This window comes from Bos indicus x Bos taurus, chromosome 17, assembly GCF_003369695.1.
Source record: "Bos indicus x Bos taurus breed Angus x Brahman F1 hybrid chromosome 17, Bos_hybrid_MaternalHap_v2.0, whole genome shotgun sequence".
NCBI lineage: Eukaryota > Metazoa > Chordata > Mammalia > Artiodactyla > Bovidae > Bos > Bos indicus x Bos taurus.
This window is the reverse complement of record NC_040092.1, coordinates 7324922-7349356: the sequence shown is the minus strand read 5'-3', so window position 1 is coordinate 7349356 and position 24435 is coordinate 7324922. Positions and strand designations below refer to the sequence as shown.

Genomic DNA, 24435 nt, shown 5'->3' with positions numbered 1-24435 from the left:
TGATGAAATGATGATGTACATTTGGCATCATGTGAAAAAAAAAAAGAAAATTAAATCTGAAAGGGTTTCACTCAGTACAAAATAACTTTTTATTTCAATGTGAATCAGGCATTTTATCTGTATGAGAATCACAGCTTGATCTGTCAAAAATTATTTTTCTTTCCTGTGTTCTTAAAAGCTTCACCTCTTCAGTTTCAGCATGTACTCAACTGCTTTGTTAAATACAAAGCTGTGTCCTTCAGCAGATGAAACAGATGGGCAGTCTACTGGGTTATTTCTTAAGCACTTCTCAGCAGTGTGGTGGTGACTCCTGCTGATACGTCTCCATCTGAACGCTAAACACTGGGCCTTCTCTTCCTTGGCTTGCTCCCCAGCGCCTGTGTCCCAGGCTGTGTGATGGATCTGGCCTGTCACATCATCTCCTCGGAGGAAAATGGTTCAGGGCTCCTGACCAACTTGCCCTGTGTTCTTCACGGCGTCATCCACCTTGGGGCTTCAAATACAGTTCTCTTAAGTCAGTACAGCCTCTAAGACTGAGGTTATCAGTAAGTCTGACTCCTTGCTTTCATCAACCCACTGGATCCTCTAGTTTCTAGTTTATGATCCTGATCCCTGCTTGAAGCTGGGCAGTCCTGCTTTGCCCTCCCTGGGTTTCTCAGCTAAAAATCAGGGCAATAGTAGTGGCTATACCCTAGGGTTGTCCCGTGTATGTGCAGACAAGAGCAGCACCTGGCATGCAGTTGACCTTGTTCCAGTTAGACTAGAGGAAGCTTATGACAATATTTATATTACCCTACATTTAATCATAAATCATGGAAAATAGGAAGTATAACATCAGAGGTAAAGTTAGAGAGTGTTCTTTACTCATTCAACCAGTATTTGTCAAACACTAATGCTCAGAAGTATTGTTTGGATGAGCGAGACAGAGTGTATGCTCTCTTTGAACTCCTATTTTTGTTGAAACAGACAATAAACAAGTGATAAATAAATAGGAAAGATATTAGGAAATAATGACTCGAAACAGACTCAAAGCTTAATGTGATATATTGTGATTTGGTGACCGCCTTAAATTGCTGGGTCGAAGACTGACCAAGGAGGTGCATCTTAGTGGAGTAATTTCAGACATTGTGTTTATCCTTTGTGGCATTCACTTAGTTTTTTGAATCTGTCAATTTATATTTTTCACCATGTCGGGTAAAATTTGGGCCATTATAAAACATTATTTCTACCTTAATCTCTTCTTGTCCTCTCTTTAGAACTTCAGCTGTATGTATGCTTGATCTTTGGACATTATCCTAGATATCACTGATGCCTTATTCAATTTTTCCCCAAATATTTTTTTTCCTTTCTATTCTTCAGATTAGATAATTTCTACAGAGCTGTCTTCAAACTCACTGACTCTTTTGGTATCTCTCGTCTGTTGTTATGTCCATCCACTGAATTTTTTTTCAGATAGGATTTCCAACATGGCATATTTCATAGTTATCATCTGTCTGCTGCTATTTCCTAGTTTGTTGTTCATTATATGCATGTTCTCTGTGCATCTTTTAGTATAGTTATAATGGCTGTTTTAAAATCCTTTTCTGATAATTCCAGTCTCTGAATTACCTTGGATAGGTCCTCACTGATGATCTGTTCTCTTGGGTATGACCCACATTTCTCTGTTTCTTCAAACATAGAATAGTTTTAGATTGTATCTTTTACATTGGTATTGTTGGCACTCAAAGCTGCTTTTCTGTAGGGTATTGAGATATATATATATAGTCTCAGGAGTTAATTTGGCTTACTCAGACTTGATGCTCTGTCTTCTCATGCAGTGGGTAGCAATTTAACCTTGTTCAATTCTTTAAACCTGTGCTGGACTAATTTGGGTCTGTCATGCTCACACATCATTAAGGGGTCCACCAGAGATTTTGAGATTTTATATGCAGAATTTTGGAGCTCTCCTCTGGCTCTTTATTTTTAGGAATATCCTCTCTTTCTTTCTGGCTTCTGTTTGATGCCCTTTCCCCATAATCTGTGTACTTTTGGTCATTCTTCAGTGGTCCAGTGTAGTTGGGTTTTATAGATGTCCAGCATTGTTCTGTTAGAGATTAGTTGACTATTACCTGAATCAGGGCTTGGTTTGTGATACATTTGGAATATCAAACCAATGTGATTGGCTAATGAATTGAATGTAGGGGATGCTGGGGACAGAGTGAGCAAAAGAGCAAAATCGATGATGATTATTGCTTTTTTGGCTTAGGCACCTGGGGCTGGTGGTGGTGGTTTAGTCGCTAAGTCGTGTCTGACTCTTGCGACCCCATGGACTGTAGCCTGCCAGGCTCCTCCATCCATGGGATTCTCCAGGCAAGAATACTGGAGTGGGTTGCCATTGCCTTCTCCATAAGCAGCTGGGAGGATGGTTTTACCCATTTTTGTGATTAAGAAGACTAGGGGAAGGAGATGATTGGCTGGAGTAGAGAGGATGTGGAAATATCCAATAGGTGGCTCAGTACCCAGACTCTGGAGCTCTGAGAGAGAAGTGAGTCCTGAAAACCCAGACTTAGTCATTGGAATAGAACTGGTGTTTGAAACTGTGCAACTGAAGAGCTTTATCCAAGGAGAATATAGTGGATGAAAAGGGGGTGTCTTAGCACCATGCCCTGAGGCACTTCAGTATTTAGAAGCCTAACAGAAGAGGGAAAATTACCAAGGGAGACTGAAGAAGAGGACTCAGGGTGGCAAACTCCTGGGGAGTATAGATCCCGGAAGTCAGAGGAGATCCCAGAACTCAGACGAGCCAGGAGTGCACCACTGAGCCGAATGCTGCTGGGGTGTCAGGAAGCTGAGGACAGAAAGAGAGGCCCTTGACTGGGCAAGGCAGAGGCCGCTGTGGCTTTACTAGGCTGGAATGGCAGTGGGACAGATGGGAGACAGAGAAGGTGGCCTGTGAAAGTTGTGGGCCAAAGGGGCTTGCTCTTAGGGTTCTATGTGTTTAGGCTACATGCTGAGCTGTGAGTTTTGTAACCACCAAAGCAGAAGGGGGGAACCACACGGTCAGTGAATGTTCATCACTGGTGGTGATGCTTCTGTTCTGCTCTAGGGGCGACCTTTCACCTTGAACCTGAGCCTCTGCCTGCTCCATTCCCTGGACAACCTGCCTGCCAGAATTAGGGATGACGTTTTCTCTGTGTATATTACGGTCAGGACATCCTGTCTAGAGCTAATTGATGGTTGACGGCATGTTCTTTAATTAGTGGTCTGACTGATAATAGAAAGTGAATTTTGAATTACAGCCCCAGACGCTTTAAGCTCTTGCTTTGCCTACTAAGAATTAACCTTTGCTGCTGTTCAAGTCAGAGTTTCTGAGGTACAAGGCACCCACTAGAGCCAGTGCTGTGGTTCAGGGCATGGTTTGTGCAAGTAACTAGGATTTTCTGTATAATCAGTCTATCACAGTTCATAGGAAACTCCCGTTGAATCAGGTGTCAGCTTCCTTTACAGGCCCCAGAACATAGACTTAGGTTTCCTTACCCTTGTGTTTGAGGGTAATAATTCCATGAAGATTTAGTATTCCTAGAGTTTATATGTATGTTTGGGCAGAAACATTTGCCTTGGGTTCACTGAGAGTCCACCTCTTTTATCCTAGCATTCTGACATTAATTTTTGGACCTGACTGAAACCAAACAACACAACAAAAGAAATCAGCCAGTCAGAGTCCTTTGTTTATTTTCTGGCTCTCCTTCAGATTTCAGTACTAGCTTCTGTTTCCTTGCAGCTGCCATGTTTGCGTCTGGGATGGTGTTTGAACCTTGTAGACATGTTCTCCTGAGTTAACTTAGGATGATTAAGGCCAGGTCCTTTGGTTATGCCAACATTTCTGGCTTGCTTCTTCATTAAAAAAATGTTTTCCTTCTGGAGAAAGACATAATTTGAAAAGATCCATATACCCCGATGTTCACAGCAGCGCTGTTTATAATAGCTAAGACATGGAAGCAACCTAGATGTCTGTCGACAGATGAATGGATAAAGATGTGGTCTGTATATACAACGAAATATTACTCAGTCGTAAGAAGAAGAAAACAATGCCATTCGCAGCAACACGGATGGACCTAGGAGGTGATCACACTAAAGTGAAGTCAGCCAGACCGAGAAGGACAAGCAGCATGCGGTACCACTTACATGTGCAGTCTAAAAGCACATGGTACAAATGAACTTGTTTTCAGAGCAAAAGTAGACTCACAGACATAAAAAACAAACTATGGTTACCAAAGGGGAAGGGAGAGGGATCAATTAGGAGTTTGGGATTAAAATATACACATTACTACATATAAAATAGGTAACCAACAAGGACCTGCTGTATGGCACAAGGAACTCTACTCAATATGTTATAATAACTTATTATGGAAGAGAGTATACAAAGAATGTATATGTGTGTGTGTGTGTGTGTGTATACACACACACATATATAAACTGAGTCACTTATATATCTGAAACTAACAGGACATTGTAAATCACCTATATTTCAATGCATTTTTTTTAATAATTAAAAAAATGTTAAGTGTTTTCCTATTGGATGGAGTATCAACCTCTCCTAGGCCCCCTTCCTTTATGTTCTGTTTCAGTGTCTGCCCCAAGAAGACTGAATTCTAAGTCCAGGCAGTTACAGACTTGTGAATTTCAGCCATCTCATTGATACTTAAGGACAATTAAGATGATCCCAGTAATTTCTCAGTGTGTGAAGCAGTTGGCCTTCATACACATGCTGTATATGCTTCATGCTCTGTACATACTCTTCTCCCTGCCAAGCATGCCCTTTCATTATCAGAGATTCTCACAGGATTTACTGGTTTTGATTTCAAAACCTGTTAAAGTGAGTGAAAGTCACTCAGTCATATCCAACTCTTTGCGACCCCATGGACTATGCAGTCCTTGGAATTCTCCAGGCCAGAATATTGGAGTGGGTAACCTTTCCCTTCTCCCGGGGATCTTCCCAACCCAGGGATTGAACCATGTGTCCGGCATTGCAGGCAGATTCTTTACCAGCTGAACCACAAGGGAAGCCCAAGAATATTGGAGTGGGTAGCCTATCCCTTCTCCACAGGATCTTCCCAACCCAGGAATCGAACAGGGGTCTCCTGCATTGCAGGTGGATTCTTTACCAACTGAGCTATCAGGGAAGCCCTGTCAAGCTGAGACTATACAGTAAAAAAAGGCAGCTTTTATTTCTATTCGGTTTATGTTCTTACCTCTAGGAGTGGTCAGCCCTACTCTTTAATCATAGCAGAATAAGCAGCACTCAGATATTATGAAAGTATAACAACTGGCTACTTGGTAGGAAAATTTTCTGTTTTTTTTCAGAAATAAGCCCTATGTAGTTATTTGTCATTATATTGAAAATCTTCACTGCAGTCTTCCTACCAACTCCATATTTCATTTGTTTTCATTCTCTTCTTGTCTTTTAGATTTAACGTATATCTGTAAAGGAGTAAAAACACTTCTCTGATCTGAGAACTTGTGAGGTTAAAGTAATGGAGACCTTGTCCTCACAAAGCATATTTGCTAAGCCCATTTTATTATTTAGTCTATCTTAACACCTGTCTGGTTACTGTTTGAAGGAACCTTTCTGTTAATACTTTCAGAGTGCAGAAACGGTTCCAGTGTGAAAAACCAGTGCTTTTATCTATGATGAATGTCTTTCCAAAAGATTTAGTTGACTAAAAAATCTCTGCAGGAATCCTGACAATTCATTATTATTTTTTCCTCCTGAGTTTTGTAACACTGTGGTCAAGTGAAAATGATCCCCATCATAACTCATAGAAATGGATTACTGCCAAGTTCAAATTATTTGTGCTTTGGAAAGGAGAATTGGCAAGAATGAATGGTCCATGGCTGCTATATCATAAGATAATTGTAACCATGGCAGTGTTTGTTGCCTAATATTGTCTTTCTAAATTTAAGCAACGAGGTTCATCATAGGAAGAAATCCATTCGTCTGTCCCAAGTTGAACTTAAATTATTCCAGCGCCATTATTTCAACATTAGAAGTGGTTGTTTCCTGTGCACTGGCCAATTCAAGTAATTTGCTTGATCTCATGTGGAAGTGGTTTCTGCCAAGACGAGTAATATCTTTTAATAAAGTAAGTTTCTAGGAAGACAGAACCTAACAATCATAACTTTTAACTGTCTAGATAAAAGAATATGAAAAGCTTGAGAATGAGGAAGATCGCCTTTGTAGAAGTCGACAGATTTATGACACTTACATCATGAAGGAGCTGCTGTCGTGTTCACATGTAAGTGCTTCTTCTTTTTTTATTAATTCAGTGTTAGTAAGTGAGACTTCTTGTATTAATTCAGTGTGAGTAAGTGAGACAGGTTTCACATGTTTTTAGAATAAAAGTTGAAATAGGAGGAAAGATTTAAAGGTATTCATCCAGGATGGAACCCATGTTTCTCAAGTTTTATCATTTGTTTCCTGGTAATACTGATCCAATATCTGCTGCTCCATGTACTTTTAATAAGGTTCCAAAAGTGGGTACTTTCAGTACAGATGTTGATAAAATGGCTAATGCAGATCAATCCAAGAAAAGGCTAAGCTCAATTCTCGACTCTCTAAGAAAATGAAGCTTTATTGTTTTTCATTTCGCTCCCCTTTAACAATTAGGCTAATCAAATATTTATCGATAAATATCTTAAATGCTTTCTTTGAATTAATAAGGTTGATTATAATTATTATGTTAATATAGTTCACTAATAGTTGAATGATGGTTGAATTTTTTTTTTTTTTTTTTTGCTTGTAAATCAGAGAAACAATCTTATTCAGTCATTAGGATAAACGAGGTTCCTAGGAAATTCTTCCACCAGGAGTGAGTGGAATAATTAATAATGAAAACATACACTGTAATCTCTCTACATGAAAACTGTTTTCCAAAGAAGTGTCCTAAGAGCCCTGGACTGCTGTGTCCAATGCAGTAGCCACTAGCCATGTGCGAGTATTTAATTGTGTTTACATTTGTGTTGCTTAGTCTCTTAAGTTGTGTCAACTCTTTGTGACCCCTGGATTGTGATCCATCAGGCTCCTCTGTCTATGGATTTCCCAGGCAAGAATACTGGAGTGGGTTGCCATCCCCTTCTCCAAGTGATCTTCCCGACCCAGGGATCAAACCCGCATCTCCTGCATTGACAGGCGGGTTCTTTACCACTGAGCCACCAGGGAAGTATGTTTACATTAATTGCAATCAAATGGAACTAAAATTTTAATTCCTGACGTCCTCTGGAGCCGCATTTGAAATGTGCGGTACCCACATGTGGCTGGTGGCTCCTGCATCAGCCCCGATTCACAGCATTTCCATCACCGCAGCGAGTCCGATCAGACAGCACTGGTCACGACAGTGATACATTTTCGTGTATTTATTGTGTTGTGTACAGCACTTACTGAACTTCTGAGCTAGAGCTCACCGTAAGGCTCTGTGCCTCGCTGCCTTGCTGGGGATGGTTGGACCTTGGAAAATGCCACGTGTTCCCTGAGAAAGCCTCTGTAGACATAGCTTTCATGTAGGGCAGCAGTTTAGAGGGTTTTTAGCAGAGTGATATGCTTTTTTAAGCTCTTCTTGTGCATTACTTCAGACATAATTTGAAGTTTAGGGGGAGGACATGGTTTCTAATTTTTGTCAGTGTGAGTTTTGTTCTTTTAGAACCAATTCCTCTTTGCAGTGGTTACTACAAGCCTTTCCTTAACCTAGAGTCTTTTCAACACTGTGGTTTAGCTTTGTGATCCTGGCATTTAATTCTTAGGTATATCTTTGTGCATTCGTGTTCTCTCATGAAACAGAAATTTTACATTTTTAGGAGCCCAGTATCAGCCAACTGAGAAATGATGCATTTAATATTAATATGGTGATAATACAATTCCTTACACCCTTTTTAAGTCAAAGTAGCCTTGATCTCTTCTGGGCATAATGCCCCCATGTGTATCAGCCTTCTTGACATAGTTTCTAAGAACTCTGGAAGCTCTGAGAAACAATCATCTGGCTTGCCCACAAACATAACAACAGATTTTTTTTAAGAATGCATGTTGATGTGATCACCATAGGTTACTGCTTAGTAACTGTTGTGTTAAATTATATGTTGTGATATTGTAAAATGCACAGAGGTTTGCTCTGTTTTGTATTTGTGGGGGAAAAAGAAAAAGAAAACGTTGTGTGTGTCTTTTTAAAGCCATTCTCAAAGCAAGCCGTAGAGCACGTACAAAGTCATCTGTCCAAGAAACAAGTGACGTCAACTCTTTTTCAGGTAAGGTAAAATGCTCTCCAAATAAATGTTTCTAATTCACTTAATGGTTGTATTTGGGGGCATTCTTTGCTTGGGTGAAAGTGCTGGTGGAATTTCGAGACTGTTTCTTACCTAGAGGTTTATCTGGAAGAACCAAAGTTTAATATCCCCTGTCTTTTCATTGAAACGTGCTCTTATGCCAGCATCATAAAGGCTGTCCTGAAAAAGGCTGCTAGAGCATTCTTTTAGTGTTTTTTCCCCTATAAATCAGTCAGGACGAGACATTGGAGGGAAAAGGCTTTCCCTGTTTGACATCCCGGGCACCTGGGATGAGCAGGGACCAGGCAAGATTGACTTCCTAGTGGCACAGGTGCTGGCCCCCACGGCGACCCTTCCCCAGATGAAGCAGACTCATTTCGAGCAATCAAGAAGGAATGAATGGCCTTGGAGTCGTGACTGAAAAGTTGGATTTTGCCTCGGCTCCTCTCATCTTGAACACAACACAATCATAGATTTAAATTATAAGGCTCAGAAAACTCGATCCACAACTGATGGGCTCATGTCTTGGCCGCTCTTTGGATGCACTCATTTTCATCCTGGAAGCCTTTTCTGTTATCCCGTGGGATTTCTATAGAGATGGCAGCTTGCAAGGGTACGGTCAAATTTCCAAGTGGATCATGTACCTTTCTATGTTTCTGGGAGTTACAAGAAATAGGAACGAATACCATTTATTAACATAATGGTTTTCATAAATGAAAATAACTAGTTTATCCTTTTCTTGGATTATTCAGTCATTTGAAGAGAAGTAAGTTGATTTTTGCCTTAGTGCCTTATGGCTGGGCTTATTTATACAGATTCATACAAAATGAATCTGATTATTCTATAGAAAAGATACTGGTTTGACTCTGAGAACATTTGGGCACGGTACCCAAACCAGCTGCTGCCTTTCTGCCAAAATGATTAGATGGACATCTCTTAAAACGTCAGACCTTTTAGTACAGGCTAGTTGGTTATAAGCTTGGGCTCTGAAATACAGTGACCCGACTTTCAAGACCCTGGGCAAGCACCATGCCTGTCTGCACTTCTGTTTTTCCTTCTGTGGAGTAGAAATGCCAGCAGACTGTCCCGGAAATGGGGTTTTGAGGACCCGGTGCATATGAGCTGCTTTGTACCAGGCCTGTCTATCACAGCACTCCATAAATGTCAGTCTTCTCAAACACCCCACAGTCAGAAAGTGCAATTTGAGTACCTGCTTTTTGTTGCCTCTGTGATGTTTTCATGTCAGAATTTCAGTTTTCTGACTTTGACATGGTTCAGAGGTAGTTGTGTAGTCAGTTACATTTAATATTGCTAAATTACTACATAGATTTTACAGCTCTGATGTTAGCTTTTCCCGTAGCATAAATAACATTTAAAGAGATCATTCCAGATGAGAGATACAAAGATCAACAAAATTATCTTTGTGGCGTCAAGAAACATTGATTTAGAAGCCATGTCTCCAATATATCTTTTAAAAGTACTTTACTGATTTGTTCATAAGAAAATAATTGAGTAATGTTCTGATAAAACAGATATAGAATAGCTGGTACTTTTATTTCAGTGGTGAAGGAAATAGTCATTATTATGTTGATTTAAATAAGAATTGTAGTGCAATTCGGTATAATACGTACCATTAGAACATGGTGGTCAAAGTATAAAGTAGAAGTTATATGTTTGGATACCCTGTTTATAGAGGGACATTGATCTCTATAACATTTAACTAACATTAAAGTTACTTGATATTCTTTGAGTTGGAATTTTCCCTCCTGGCTTTAAATGAGTCATAATTGAGAAATAAAACTTGTGTATAATTGAAAGTGTACAGTGTGATGTTTTGGTGTGTGTATTCATTGTGAAATGATTGTGCAATCTAACTAAGCAGCATACTCATCCCCTCATGTAGTTATATTTGTATGCATGGGTGGTGAGAACACTTAAGATCAACTTTCTTAGCAAATTTCAAGTGCACAATACAGTACTATTAACTATCATCCCCATACTGGACATTAGCTCTCCAAGACTTATTTATCCTGCAGAACTGAAACTTTATACCCTTTAAGCAACATCTCCCCCATTTTCCCCACTTCCTAACCCTTGGCAACCAACTTTGTACTCTGCTTTTATAAGTTGGACTTTTTTTAGATTGCACATACAGGAGAGATCAGCTTGTAATTGTCTTTCTGTGTCTGGCTTGTTTCACTTAGCATAATGTTCTCAAGATTCACCTGTACTGTCGTAAATGTCAGGATTTCCTTCTTTTTAAAGAACAGAAGAGAGTATACCATTTGTGCGTGTGTGTGTACACATATATATGTGTATATCCATGTATATCTCCATCCCCCATTTTCTTTATCCATTCGTCGATTGACGGGCCCTTGGGTTATCTGCATGTCTTTACCATTGTGAAGTAATGCCAAGTGAACATGGGCATGTGGGTATCTCTTCAAGATACTGATTTAATTTCCTTTGGATATATACCAGAGGGAATCTTTATACTGTTTTCTGTAATGGCTGTCCCAGTTTGCATTCCCACCAACCGTGCACAAGGATTCCCTTTTTTCTGTATCCTCACCAACATGTACCTCTTGGCTTTCTGATAACAGTCATCCTGACAGGTGTGAGATGATATCTCTCTGTGGTTTTGATTTGCATTTCCTTGATGATTAGTGATGCTGAGCACCTTTTCATATGCCTATTGGCCATTTATTATCTCTTTTGAAAAATGTCTATTCAGCCCACTTTTGAATTGGGTTATTTGGGCTTTTGCTGTTGAGTTGAGTTCCTCGTATGTTTTGAATATTAACCTCATATCATATGGTTTACAAATAACTTCTTTCATTCTACAGGTTGCCTATTCACTCTGTTAGTTGTTTCCTTTGCTCTGCAGAAGCTTTTTAGTCTGATGCAATCCCAGTTGTTTGTTTTTGCTTTTGTTGCCAGAGCTTTTGATGTCATATGCAAAAAATCATCACCCAAACCAGTGTCAAGAAGCTTTTTCCTGTGTTTTCTTCTGGTTGTATGGTTTCAGGTCTTATATTTAAGTCTTTAATTCATCTTGAGTTTATTTTTATATATGGTGTGAAGTAAGGGTCCAATCTCATGCTCCATTTATTGAAGTGACTGTCTTTTCCCCACTGAATGCTTGATGCCCTTGTCAAAGATCAAGTGACCGTAGGTGTGTGGATTTATTTCTGAACTCTGTTCTGTCCCATTGATCCATAAGGTCTGTTTTTATGTCAGTACCATACTATTTTGATTGCTGTAGGTTTATCGTATATTTAAACATTGCAAAGTGTGATGCCTGAGGTAAAATTTCTTATCAAGTAGAACGAGGTAGTTAAAAACATGCTCTGAAAATAAATACAAAATGCTTTTTATTCTTTTTGTTTGCAAAGTTGACTTTAGCAATAATTAAGTGCACAGGCACATTTGCTGGCAAGAGTTGGGAGGAGTCCTGGCTTACATTTAGGTTCCTGGAATGTGCCAGGCCCCGTGTTTGGCTCTCGGTGTTCTGAGCTTAGTGGCTCAGTCGTGTCCGACTCTTTGCGAACCCCATGGACTATAGACTGCCAGGCTCCTCTGTCCATGGGATTCTCCAGGCAAGAATACTGGAGTGGATTGCCATGCGCTCCTCCAGGGGATCTTCCCAACCCAGGGATCGAACCCAGGTCTCCCACATTGCAAGCGGATTCTTGACTGTCTGAGCCACCGGGGAAGTCTCAGTGTTCTGAATCTTATTAAATCCTCACAATGGCCTTGCAGATTAGATGTAACTCTCCCATCTTACAGATTGAGGAAACCAAGAATCAGAGCAGTGGGGTCGTTTGCTCATGACCCCACTATTGAAGTTTGGCTTTTGCATTGCTTACCTGACACATTTGTGGTCCTTCATGTTGAAAGTGGCAGTGTGGTGTATCATATCTGGTCTTAAGAATTTCTGGTACAGGATGTTTTATAAAATAGGAAAAAATGTTAAGAGTTTCTGTAAATAGAAAATCTGTTACATACAAATTTAGTCTTTCATTCATCTTTCCACACTTGATGTCTTCTGAACCTCTTGAGACTTGTGGCCTTGCTGTTTAGCATCTAGAAGACTTGGTGAAGATGACTGTTATCTTTGCTTGTAGACACATAGGACTTCAGAGTTGCAAAAAGCTTCAGAGAGAGAGGTCAGCTTCCCCTGTTACTAAGGAGGGAACAAGTCCACTTGGCTGTAGTGACCACGCCCCGGGCCCTGCCCAGGACACTGATGGCCCTGCCGAGGGGCAGAGGCTAGGTTAGCCCCATGGTAGGAAGGGAAGCTCCCAGGCGGGCTGCAGGGTTCTCACCGACCGTGTTGCTGACTGTGGCTTCTGTACGTTTCCTCGTGTGATCACTTGCCTTGGACGTCTTCTGATGTCTGGTCCTTCTTTTTTGCACATTTTTAGGATGATCTACAAAGACACAGAAAACATTAAATTTCTATCATTCAGGGAGAGAGTAGGGTATCACGATATTTTCCAGAACTAGCTAATTGCCCCTAAGCTGAGTTGTGAAGTATTGGGATTTGATATTTTTATCACTCTTGATTTGAAGACTACCCCATGGGAAATAAATTTATGCAGTTTATTTGATAATGTGTAAAGTGGCATGAAATTGAAGCAGATTGTTTTCCGTAGGGAAAGAGCCCCACACATGTGAGCCAGGAGTCCTTGCCTTAATCTCGGCTTAGCCATGAACTTGCTCAAAGACCTTGCAAATAGCTAATTAAAAAAAAGCTTTACTCCATGGGTTCCTTCACTTTTAGTCTTTGAAACTCAATATTAATGCAGATCATTTATGGTAATTGTAATTAATGGCAATCATATAATTAATTGTAGTTCACAGGCTGCCACTATGTAATTTACAGGGCACAGTACACAATGTAAACGTGGGGGTCCTTGTTCAGAAATTTCAAGATGGCGACAGGAGGGCACCATACCAAGGACTGGGCTCTGCTGTGGGACCGCATGGGCCACATGCCCATGAAGCTAATTCCAGGCATTTAAGGCGTGTCTGTGACTTGCCATGAGCTGTGCCAGACAGTAGAGACGCAGTGGCACACAGGACAGACCTGTCCTTGCCTTCAGGTAACGTGCCATTGAGTGGCGTAGATCACGACTAAGCAAGTCGTCATGGCCTTGAATCCACTGGTGCAAACTGCACAGGCGCTGAGGAGGGCGAGTCCCAGGTGCCATCAGGTCAGTTCAGGTCAGTCACTCGGTCGTGTCTGACTCTTTGGGACCCCATGGACTGCTGCACGCCAGGCCTCCCTATCCATCACCAACTTCCGGAGTTTACTCAAACTCCTGTCCGTTGAATTGGTGATGCACTCCAACCATCTCATCCTCTGTCGTCCCCTCCTCCTCCCACCTTCAATATTTCCCAGCATCAGGGTCTTTGCAGATGAGTCAGTTCTTCGCATCAGGTGGCCAAAATATTGGAGTTTCAGCTTCAGTATCAGTCCTTCCAATGAATATTCAGAACTGATTTTCTTTAGGATGGACTGGTTGGATCTCCTAGCTGTCCAAGGGACTCTCAAGAGTCTTCTCCAACACCACAGTTCAAAAGCATCAGTTCTTCGGCACTCAGCTTTCTTTATAGTCCAGCTCTCACATCCATACATGACCACTGGAAAAACCACAGCTTTGACTAGATGGACCTTTGTTGGCAAAGTGATGTCTCTGCCTTTTAATATGCTATCTAGGTTGGTCATAACTTTTCTTCCAAGGAGCAAGCCTCTCCTAATTTCATGGCTGCAGTCACCATCTGTAGTGATTTTGGAGCCCCCCAAAAATAAAGTCTGTCAGTGTTTCCATTGTTTCCCCATCTATTTGCCATGAAGTGATGGGACCAGATGCCATGATCTTAGTTTTCTGAATGCTGAGTTTTAAGCCAACTTTTTCACTTTCCTCTTTCACTTTCATCAAGAGGCTCTTTGGTTCTTCACTTTCTGCTATAAGTGTGGTGTCATCTGCATATCTGAGGTTATTGATGATTATGGGAGCACATAGTTGGCAACCTCACCACATCTGTGGAGAAGGCAGTGGCACCCCACTCCAGTACTCTTGCCTGGAAAATCCCATGGACAGAGGAGCCTGGTAGGCTACAGTCCATGGGGTCGCTAAGAGTCAGACACGACTGAGCGACTTCACTTTGACTTTTCACTTTCATGCATTGAAGAAGGAAATGGCAACCCAATCCAGTGTTCTTGCCTGGAGAATCCCAGGGACGGGGGAGCCTGGTGGGCTGCCGTCTGGGGTTGCACAGAGTCGGACACGACTGAAGTGACTTAACAGCAGTAGCACATCTGAGTCTCATCCACTTGTGTTTTTCACTTTACTGTGTTCTTACTGATGCAGTGTGGAATTTCTTTTCCATCCTTTCCAGCCATACATAGAAGAAATTTGTGAAAGTCTCCGAGGCAGCATTTTTCAAAAATTCATGGAAAGGTATGAAGCTTTGTGTACAAAGTCTTTTTTGTTGAGATATGTTTGTCATGTAACATTATGTTAGTATGGCGGTTTATTTGCTAAGTCGTGTCCGACTTTTTGCGACCCCGTGGACTGTAGTCTGCCAGGCTCCTCTGTCCATGGGATTCTCTAGGTGAAAATACTGGGGTGGGTTGCCATTTCCTTCTCCAGAGGATCTTTCCGACCCAGGAATCAAACCCAGGTCTCCTGCATTGCAGGAAGAATCTTTACTGACTGGGCTATGATATTTAAATCTTGTACTGTGTAGGTATACCTCATGTTACCCCATAAATGCTATCCTTAAAATGTGTTAATTTATTCATTCAACAAACATTTATTATCCATGTGCTCTGTGCCAGGCTTTGTACTAGCTTGTACCCCGTATAGTTTAGGATTTGTATATATTAACATCCCTTTGACTTTTAGTTTTTTAGTTTCCAAATGATCCAAAATGTAAATAGACTAGGGAACCTCAATATTGAAGGTATCTTATTGGGACACATTTGCTAATGCAAACATGAGTCTATATTCAGTTCATTTGTTTATATGTTAAAGTCATATCCTTAAAAATGAGACAGCCCTTTTCTTGATTCTTTACACAGTAGAATTTAGGTGTATTGGCAGATGTCTTTGGTCATGTCTGTCTTAACGTACCCAATAAATGTGTCCCTTTGGGTTACTCAAACTATAGAGTATGTTTGTCACATAAAATCCTGAAAACTTTCTAGATAATTAACAAGAACCTACTGTGTAGTGCAGGGAATTCTGCTTGATATTTATAATAACCTAAAGGGGAAGAGAATCTGAAAGGAATAGATAATATGTGTATGTGTAACCGAGTCCCTTTGCCGTACATCTGAAACTAGCACAGCATTGTGAATCAGCTGTGCTCCAAGGTAAAATGACATTTTTAAAAAAGGTAAATTTAAAAAATTTCAGGGATGCCTATGAAAGTGTTCCCATGCTTCCCAGGCACCCGAGAGTCAGCTGTTCGGCGTTCTGAGTGTTCCTCTGTGATGACGCACCTTAGGGATTGGACGTTCTGACTCTGAATCTGCATTCACATGGACTCTGCTCGTCTCTGTAAACTTGGCTAATTTCTAGACAGTTGTTGTGATGATTGAGCCTCAGGGTGGGAGCAGCCCACAGCTGTTCAGTAATTGCCCTTTAAGGACAAATGCTTCAGTGTTTTTTTTTTTTTCCTTCTTCTCCACATGTTCACAGAACTAAAGTAATTTTTGAAAAAAGTTGTATCAAGATTCTACCAGAGTTCAAGAGATAATTTTATCTTGGAGTAGAGTCAGTACTGGGGGAAACGAATGTGCATACAAATGATTACATTTTCTGAGCAGGACCAGAGGGGCTTTGCCAAAAAGCAGTGGCATGGAACTGAGGGGCCAGGGCACTGGTTCAGGGCTAAGATTCAGCTGAGTCTTGGGCTGTCTCCATGGCTGCTGATTCTAAAGACCTGACTTTTCCCAAACTCTTGGGTCAGCTCATTGTTCTGTGACCCTTGGGGGAGAGGGGAGAAAGGGGGATGGTAATTGAAATTGGGGAAGAGGTCTTATAACTTCACTGTGTATCCAGGTAAACCTGCACAGTCACTGTCTCTCACTGAATTGACCATTCACTTTTTTTTTAATTGTGTTGAAGTATAGTTGATTTGCAGTGTTAATTTCTACTGTACAGCAAAGCGATTCAGCTATACATATATGTATATATTCTTTTTCCTATTCTTTTCCATTATGGTTTATCACAAGGTGTTGAATCTAGTTCCCTGTGCTATACAATAGGACTCTGTCGTTTATCCATCCTATATGTAATAGTTTATATCTGCTTATCCCAAACTCCCAATCGAGCCCTCTCCCACCCCTCTCATCCTCTCATACAGAGAACCATAAGTCTGTTCTCTATATGAAGATTTACATAAAAATGGGCTATAAATGCAAAATACACACTGGGTTTCAAAGCAGTGAATTCAAACCACTTTCAGGGGCTTCTCTGATAGCTCAGTTGGTAAAGAATCCGCCTGCAATGCAGGAAACCCCGGTTCGATTCCTGGGTTGGGAAGATTCCCTGGAGAAGGGATAGGCTACCCACTCTAGTGTTCTTGGGCTTCCCTTGTGGCTCAGCTGGTAAAGAATCCACCTGTAATGCTGGAGCCCTGGGTTCGATCCCTGGGTTGGGAAGATCCTTTGGAGAAGGGAAAGGCTACCCACTCCAATATTCTGGCCTGGAGAATTCCAGAGGCTGTATGTTCCTTGGGGTCACAAAGAGTTGGACACAACTGAGTGATTTTCACTTTCAAAGCAACACAAAAATAAGAATGTAGACTATCTCATTAAAATTTTATATTGATTACATGTGGAAATGATAATTTTTGATATATTGGTTCAAATAAGATACATTATTAAAATTAAATTACTTATGAGTCATCTGTTACGGGTCTGTTGTACAGTACCGACTCAGATAAAGATTGTTACCATAACATAATTACAATTAAAGCAGAAACATGAAGATTTCAATTTGAATCGTAAAATAAAGCCTTGAATGCTAGGCAAATGCTTTGTGAAAAAAATATTTATGAAAGCTCACTCCGAGAAGTCACACAAGTATACAAAGCTAGTTTCTCAGTTAACGTGATATTTAACTTTTCAGTAATTCCTCACATTCTTTTTCAGTGACAAGTTTACTAGATTTTGTCAGTGGAAAAACGTGGAATTAAATATCCATGTGAGTATCATCTTTGCCTTTATTTTTTTAAATAAAAACTTCCTTTGGCTCAGTTTCGTGAGAAAATATTTTATTCAGCAGCATACTCCCAAGGGTAACATGCTGCCCAAACAGATGTCCTGCTTACAGCTTTACGCATGAAAAATCCATCCTCCCATATCCAGTTGTACACACTTGGAGTTTTCGTCCTCTTTTTTCCTATTCATGTAAGAATGCATTTATTTATTTAAGGAAGGATATTTTAAGCCATAATGAAGCTTTGAATAGAAATAGTAGTAAAGATACAAGTCTTCTGCATCGTGTGATTCCTGTGCCCCTGTCATTTGCTATCCTGGTCAATTGCCTTGTTTTTTTTTCTTATTAGGTGCAGTCATGTAATAAACATGATGATGTCTCTTACTAGCCCGCAGTTGCATCTTTTTCATTGTTTTGAGAGTGATGAAAGCGGCCTCGAAGGCGGGGTACTTCCTAGCTCGTATCCCCTAATACTGCGTCTTCTCTTAGCTTTTCCGTGTCAGGAATTCTGGGGCACATTCTTTACTTCACTTTTAGAGTGTTTGCTTCTCTTTTCCTTTCCCTTGTGCTCTCCCTCCACAAAGGTTTGCAACTGAGAAAAAGAAATAACTGGATTCTGTTTTTGATTTTTTAAAAAAAAATTTTTTTTAGTTTAACAGTACCATTCACAGAAGTGGGTTTTTTGTTTTGTTTGTGTTTTGTTTTTTTCATTTTAATTTCCCCTCTCTGCCCCATTTCCTGCAGGATTGAGAAGCAAGAGGCAGTGACACATTTTAAAAAATAACAGGACTTCCTGAGCAGTCCAGTGATTAAGATCCTATGCTTCTACTGCAGGGAACGAGGGTTCGATCCTGCATGCATCCGCATGGCCAAAAAACGAACAAACAAAACCAAAAAACCTTATCTCTGCTGTGGATCTTCCTGTGCCTGTGCTTCTTTAGCAGACGTGGTGTCCTCACGTCTTCATGTCCTTCTGTCCTCTGAGCAGCAAACGTGAAGCTCGAGGGCCAGATGCCCCTGCCTGGCTGCAGACATGATGTCTGAAGGGTTGTCTGGAGAAACCCTTCAAGCATCTGACCCTTCTTTTGCCAGGATACGTAACAAAAAGCATTTGCTGTTGTCTGATGGCCTCTTATCATGAACATAGGACTATCTCTCTGCCTTTGTACCATCTGATGCTATGAAAACTTGTTGGGAAGCAAGGCATTGCTGAGATGATATTGATGAAAGCCTAGTGCTTATGAATGAAAGCCTCTTCATCGAGTTACTCACACTCTGTCTGGTTTCACATTCACATGCCCAGCATGAGTCCTCTCTACTTACTGATGCTTTTGATAAAAAAATTCACATGGCTAGCATTCATTGGACTTTCTGATCATATGGCCCAACTGTTAGGAGAGCATAGATGCCCTTGATGCAGACCTATTTTTCTACCACAGAAGTTCGTGGAATGGCTGAACTGTTGCCAAACTTTCAGCTTCAGAGTAGCCGAGTTCACTTTGTAGTCTGCCTGGAAATTTCACATTCACTTATCTTGAAAGTGTGTACCTTATAATCCAGCATTCATGGGACTGGATAAAACAATGGGCTCCCACCGGGTCGTCTTCCCAGTCGCCTCCTCGGTTTGCATCCTGTGCAGTTTACATCGAAGGCGGTTCTGGAATGTCCTGCCACCTGTGCCTCTTACCTCTCAGCTTGCAGGTCCAGTCGCCGAAAGGGCAGCAGTGTCAGAATCACTGTTTCAATAACTGTGTATGTTTTGCATGAAAACGGTGGGATAGTTTTTATGCAGTTTTACATTTCTGTGTCGCATTTTAAATTCACAGTTGACCATGAATGATTTCAGCGTGCATCGGATCATTGGACGAGGAGGATTCGGTGAAGTATACGGTTGCAGGAAAGCAGACACTGGAAAAATGTAAGCGTTCTACACTTGTATGTTTTGTTGGGAATATTAAGAGGGTTTTATACTCACATTCAAAGAAAATCCCATTTAGTTGATGAGCAGTGTTTTAGACTCTTACCCTCTACACGCTTAGAAAATCTTGACCAGTGCTTAATTCACAATTCCTACACACTAAATATTATAGTACAGGCCCCACCCCTACAAAACACACACACACACACACACACACACAAGTACTAGACAGCAGGGATACATACAAAATTTATTGCCCTGAATTTTTTGTGTATCTACTTTATTATTTTATTTATTTTATGTAGCTGAAATGTCAATTCATGTAAGAATAGGAATATCTTAATTATTGCTTGATTTTTTTTTAAATAGCCTTTTCACTTCAGAATAATTTTAGGTTTGGAGAAAAGGAGCAAAAAAATAGTACAGGGAGTTTCTATGTACTCCACGTCCCTCTTACCATAGTACAGGACATGTGTTACAATGAATGAACAGATATTGATGTGCTGTTATTGACTGAAGTTTCCACTTTATTCAGATTCCCTTAGTCTCTTAGAAGCATTTTGCTGCTTTAAAAGACTTCCCGAATTTTTAGAAACTTCCCCCAATATGATGTGTATCATTTAAGTCCACGTAGATATATTTTCTGTATAGATTTTCTTCAGTACTATTTATGGTTCTAGGTATGCAATGAAATGCTTGGATAAGAAGAGAATCAAGATGAAACAGGGAGAAACCTTAGCCTTAAATGAAAGGATCATGTTGTCCCTGGTGAGCACAGGAGTGAGTATTCAGTTTTGAACATTGCATTTGTGTGTGTGTGTGTGTTTCTATTTATTTGGTGGGGTTTTTTTTTTTTTTTTTTTTTTGATATCAGGACAATTTATTTAAGATACAGCTTTTTTTTTTTTCCCCCCCTGGTGAATTATGCAGCTAGCCAGTTCTTGAGGGGATTAGAATTTATAGCAGGGAGCAGCAGCACTGAATTAATATAAATAATAATTCAAAGATGACCCCTGTCTGAGTTGGGAAGTCGGAACACACTATCGGCCACTGCCACGCACACTGACCACTTGTCCCCTCACTGCCCATTTACGACTTCCTTCTTTGTGGAACATGATAGAGATGGCAGAATATAATCATATCAGTGACCAAAGAATCACCTGAAATAGTTAAGAATTGGCTGCATGACAGCGAAGGACTAACCCAGAGGAGGAAAAGTAAGCGGAATGTTGCTTCCCTCCTTCACAAACAGAGAGGAAGTGAGGTGGCTTCGTCAACCCCCAGCTATCCCTTTGGATGCTCCGCAGAATCCCAGGGACAGAGGAGCCTGGTGGGCTGCCGTCTGTGGGGTCACACAGGGTCGGACACGACTGAAGCGACTTAGCAGCAGCGGCAGCCAGTCCTATTTCATTTGGAGGGGACCCTGTCTCCTCAGCACTTGTCCCCTTTCCCTGCTGTGGATGCTGGTCTTTTCTGTCTCCAGCGCTGTGTCTCTGCCCACTGGACCAGCTGTCTTTTTGAGCTCATCACATGTCAAAGCCAGCTTCACCCTGTGTCGTCTTGACTTGTAAAGCAACATCCCGCTCTGATTTCTTTTCCTATTAACGGCATCACCCGGGACCAAAATCTCAGCTTTTATTTACTTGGGCAGATATATATAAAGACACCCAGAAAAACCCATGGTCCCAGAAACCTGGGCATTGCCTGTGTACCCTGGCAAGTGAGGCACAGAGCCTAGGGTTACCTCCAGCTGCCACAGCTGGGTTCTGAATAAGGTCACCTTCACCTAGAGGTTTTCAAAGACTCAGATCTTCATGATCACTCAGGCATTCCTTTTAGCTGATAAGCAAGGAACCTGAGATCCAGGCACATCATTCTTTGCCCAGAGTCCCTGCACTTCCTAAACGAGCCCAGTGTTCTTTTCTCATCCCTTTGTAGGCGCCATGCTTTCTTGTCACCAAATATATTTATTGTGTTGTGGTTTATGTTATTCTAGTGTTAGTTTTAAGTGCTTCTAGAAAGGCTATTTCCTATTGAAGTCAATGAATGTCATATTTCAGTTTAACTATAACAGATGAAAATGCCATCGCTGTGAACGGTCATGTCCAATTGTGCACCTCTACGTGCCAACATGCAGACATTAAACGTTTCAAGGAAGAGTGACTCTGTGTGTGTGACCAAGAGTTTAACTGATTGGAATGGAATCTGAGTGGCTGCGCACTGTATTGGAATCAACATGAATGACGTTGGTTTCTAGTATCTGTTGGAAATGTCTCTGTCTTCATTTCAGATGTGAATGTGTGCTTATTGCAGACTTTAAGTGCTTTATTAAAATACTGATTTTTAATGTCTTATCTCAAAGCCTTGGATGTTTATTCCCAGGAGAGCCTATGGAAAAAAATTGAGGGTGTTGGAAAAATATATGAACAATTTTAATTTTCATGTAGCATTTTTGTTTTATTTAGGTGAATAGAATGTGATTAAGTAGTTGTAGAATTCCTCACTGGTCTGCCCATAAGGGGGTAAATAAAAAATTGCAGTTATGTTGGGCTACTGCTTTGAACTAATTTAAGACTAGTTTCTGCTTTTTATTCAAATATCAAGATAGTTTAGCATTTTAAAAAACATTATAAGTACATAATTTAACCAAAAGAATTGTAGTAAAGTTATTTAGAGTCATTTTTGTTGATCAAAGGCTATAGTTTGTAGGATTTAAGTAACCTTTAGTTTAAAATTGCCTCCTTAGGTGACGTGTTGATCAGCCTGTGTCAATATGATTACCTAAGGTGTTGGCATGGAAATAAGCTGGAGTCACCATCAGAGTTTTCTTTCTGCTTGGAGGTTGTTTTACTGTTTCAATCTCAAATTGAGAATTCCTACTTCTCACCCCCAGAAGAGGCAATAAGAAGTACTGTTCCCAGTTTTATTCTGTAACTTTTGGGTCATGAAAAGGGAATCAGGGCAAGTATGTCCATTACTGGGAGGAGCCATCAGCACCTTCATTAAGTCAGTCCGTTATTCATGAGGAGTGTTGCTTATTCATTTCCTGATCATCCTTGAGTCTTAGATTGTGCCAGGTACTCCGCTACCAGACAGGAGTCCCAAAACGCAAATTTGGTCTTTGCCCTTATAGGGCTGCATAAAATGAGAGACAGCAGTGTTTACTCAGAGAATCTCAGACATGTGTCGATTGTTGGAACATGTGACAAGAGCTGTGAAAGAGAGGTCTGTGGTGCTCAGAAGGCATTTAACAGGGCGGTCCTCTGGGGTCGGAGGGGACGCTAGGGTGTGTGTGAGTCCTGAGCACGGGTGCTCTGGGGACTCACAGGTCAGCACTGCTGGGCTCTGAAGTGATGTGGTGAGGACCACACGGGGAAGCTGAGGAGAGAGGGAAGCAGACAGGCCAGACCAGCAGAAAGAGCTTTCTGGACCAGTCCTGAGGACTTTTAAAAATCTTTACCAAAAAAAAAAAAATCTTTACAGCCATTTAATAAGCCTTGCAATTCTGAAAGGGTTCCTCTGACTGCAGGGTGGAGAACTTTTCTGGAGGACTACTTTGTGGTCTGTTTTAATACAGTTTAAGTTCCTGCAAAATGCGAACTGTTTCGCTCACTAGGAAATCAAAGAAGACAGTTCCTGGGACTTCCCCGGCAGTCCAGTGGTCAAGACTCCATGCTTCCAGTGCAGGCGACACAGATTCAATCCCTGGTTGGGGAACTAAGATCCTGCATGCCCCCCGCCCCCCCAAAAAAACCTTAAAAAAAAGGAGATAATTCCTTGCTTAAGAGCTTTTATTTAAGGATCCACCTATGAGAACCTCCTAGTTCTTATTCACCTTGAATTTGTAATCAAGACAGAACATCTTACCATAATTATCTTAGAAACTGTGCTAACATCATTATTAAACTGCTGCCTGTTTGTCTATGTGGGTCAGCATTCAGTTCTTTGTGTCTCAGACCCCACCTCAGACTCAAGATGCCATCTGCTCAGGGCCTAAGAGATGAGGGATCCTGGTCAGTGAACTCCTTAGAGATAACCAAATCACATCCCTTTAACCGAGCTTTGATTGTACGTTGCTATGGAAACGTTACCTTTGTAAGTGGAGTGACAGGACAGGGTCTGGCGAGAGTCCAGAGTGGGAGACTTGGGGTTTGAATCTTGGCTGGCTATCAGATTTCTTTGTGGCCTCAGGCAAGTCATTTCCCCTTTAGGAGGTGGGGGGAGGGGGCAGTGTTTAGTTTCCTCGTCTTTAAAATAAAGAATTTGGACCAGGTGATTTTTTTTTTTTTTTAGAAGAGCACTTCCTATTGGAGTAGCCTATGACTCTAAATCTCCAATTCGTGTCCCATCTTAATAACATAGTATCTTAACTCCACTTTGACCTTTTGCTGTTTTCTCAGGGCTGTCCTTAGAAGGACTGAACACCGTCTGTTCAGAAATACCCCTTTCCAGGCTCTGCTGGTCCCCTGGGTGAAGTGAGTGGAGTTGCTGTCTCAAGCGGGAAAAGACCCAGGCTTCACCAAGTTCCTGGTCCACCCACTTGTCTGCTCTAGGGATGAATTGCTCATTAGATCAGGAACCGGAGTCCGTGGGGAACCCCATTAAGGAAGGAGCATGATATTTAGAGCAGAATGAGTCGTCACCAGCAGACTATGAAAAGGTCTGGTGAAATACTGGTGGGGCTCCAATTAGGATGGTGCCTCCCGGCCCCCAGGAACCAGATAGCTTTTAACAGATAAAGGACAGCAGCTTTATTTTACAACTATATAAAACAAAATAAATCTCAGCTGAACTCTTAAGGAAAACAAGGTAACCACAAAATGAATTTCCTCCAGAAGACTTGTGGAAACTGAGTTCAAGTTCTTGAATCCTGAGCACACAGGCATGTGTCCACACAAATTCATCCGTATGCCCTTCATCTATAGGTGTGAGCAAAGTGAATTCTGTTCACAGAGTACTCTGTTGAGTGTGTTCTGTAGAATGTAA

General features: G+C 41.1%; 1 protein-coding gene across 3 annotated transcripts in view; it reads left to right on the top strand.

Annotated features, from left to right (window-relative positions):
* Positions 1-24435, top strand: part of GRK3 (G protein-coupled receptor kinase 3) — a 122033-nt gene that overhangs the window by 59051 nt on the left and 38547 nt on the right. For 2 of the 3 annotated variants that reach the window (XM_027566460.1, XM_027566462.1), the window contains 6 exons: positions 6174-6275; positions 8200-8274; positions 14701-14762; positions 17465-17516; positions 19358-19449; positions 20130-20229. In XM_027566460.1, coding sequence (XP_027422261.1) covers positions 6174-6275; positions 8200-8274; positions 14701-14762; positions 17465-17516; positions 19358-19449; positions 20130-20229 — 483 coding nt within the window. The remainder of the gene's footprint in view (positions 1-6173; positions 6276-8199; positions 8275-14700; positions 14763-17464; positions 17517-19357; positions 19450-20129; positions 20230-24435) is intronic. The other variant, XM_027566461.1, reaches the window with a different exon arrangement.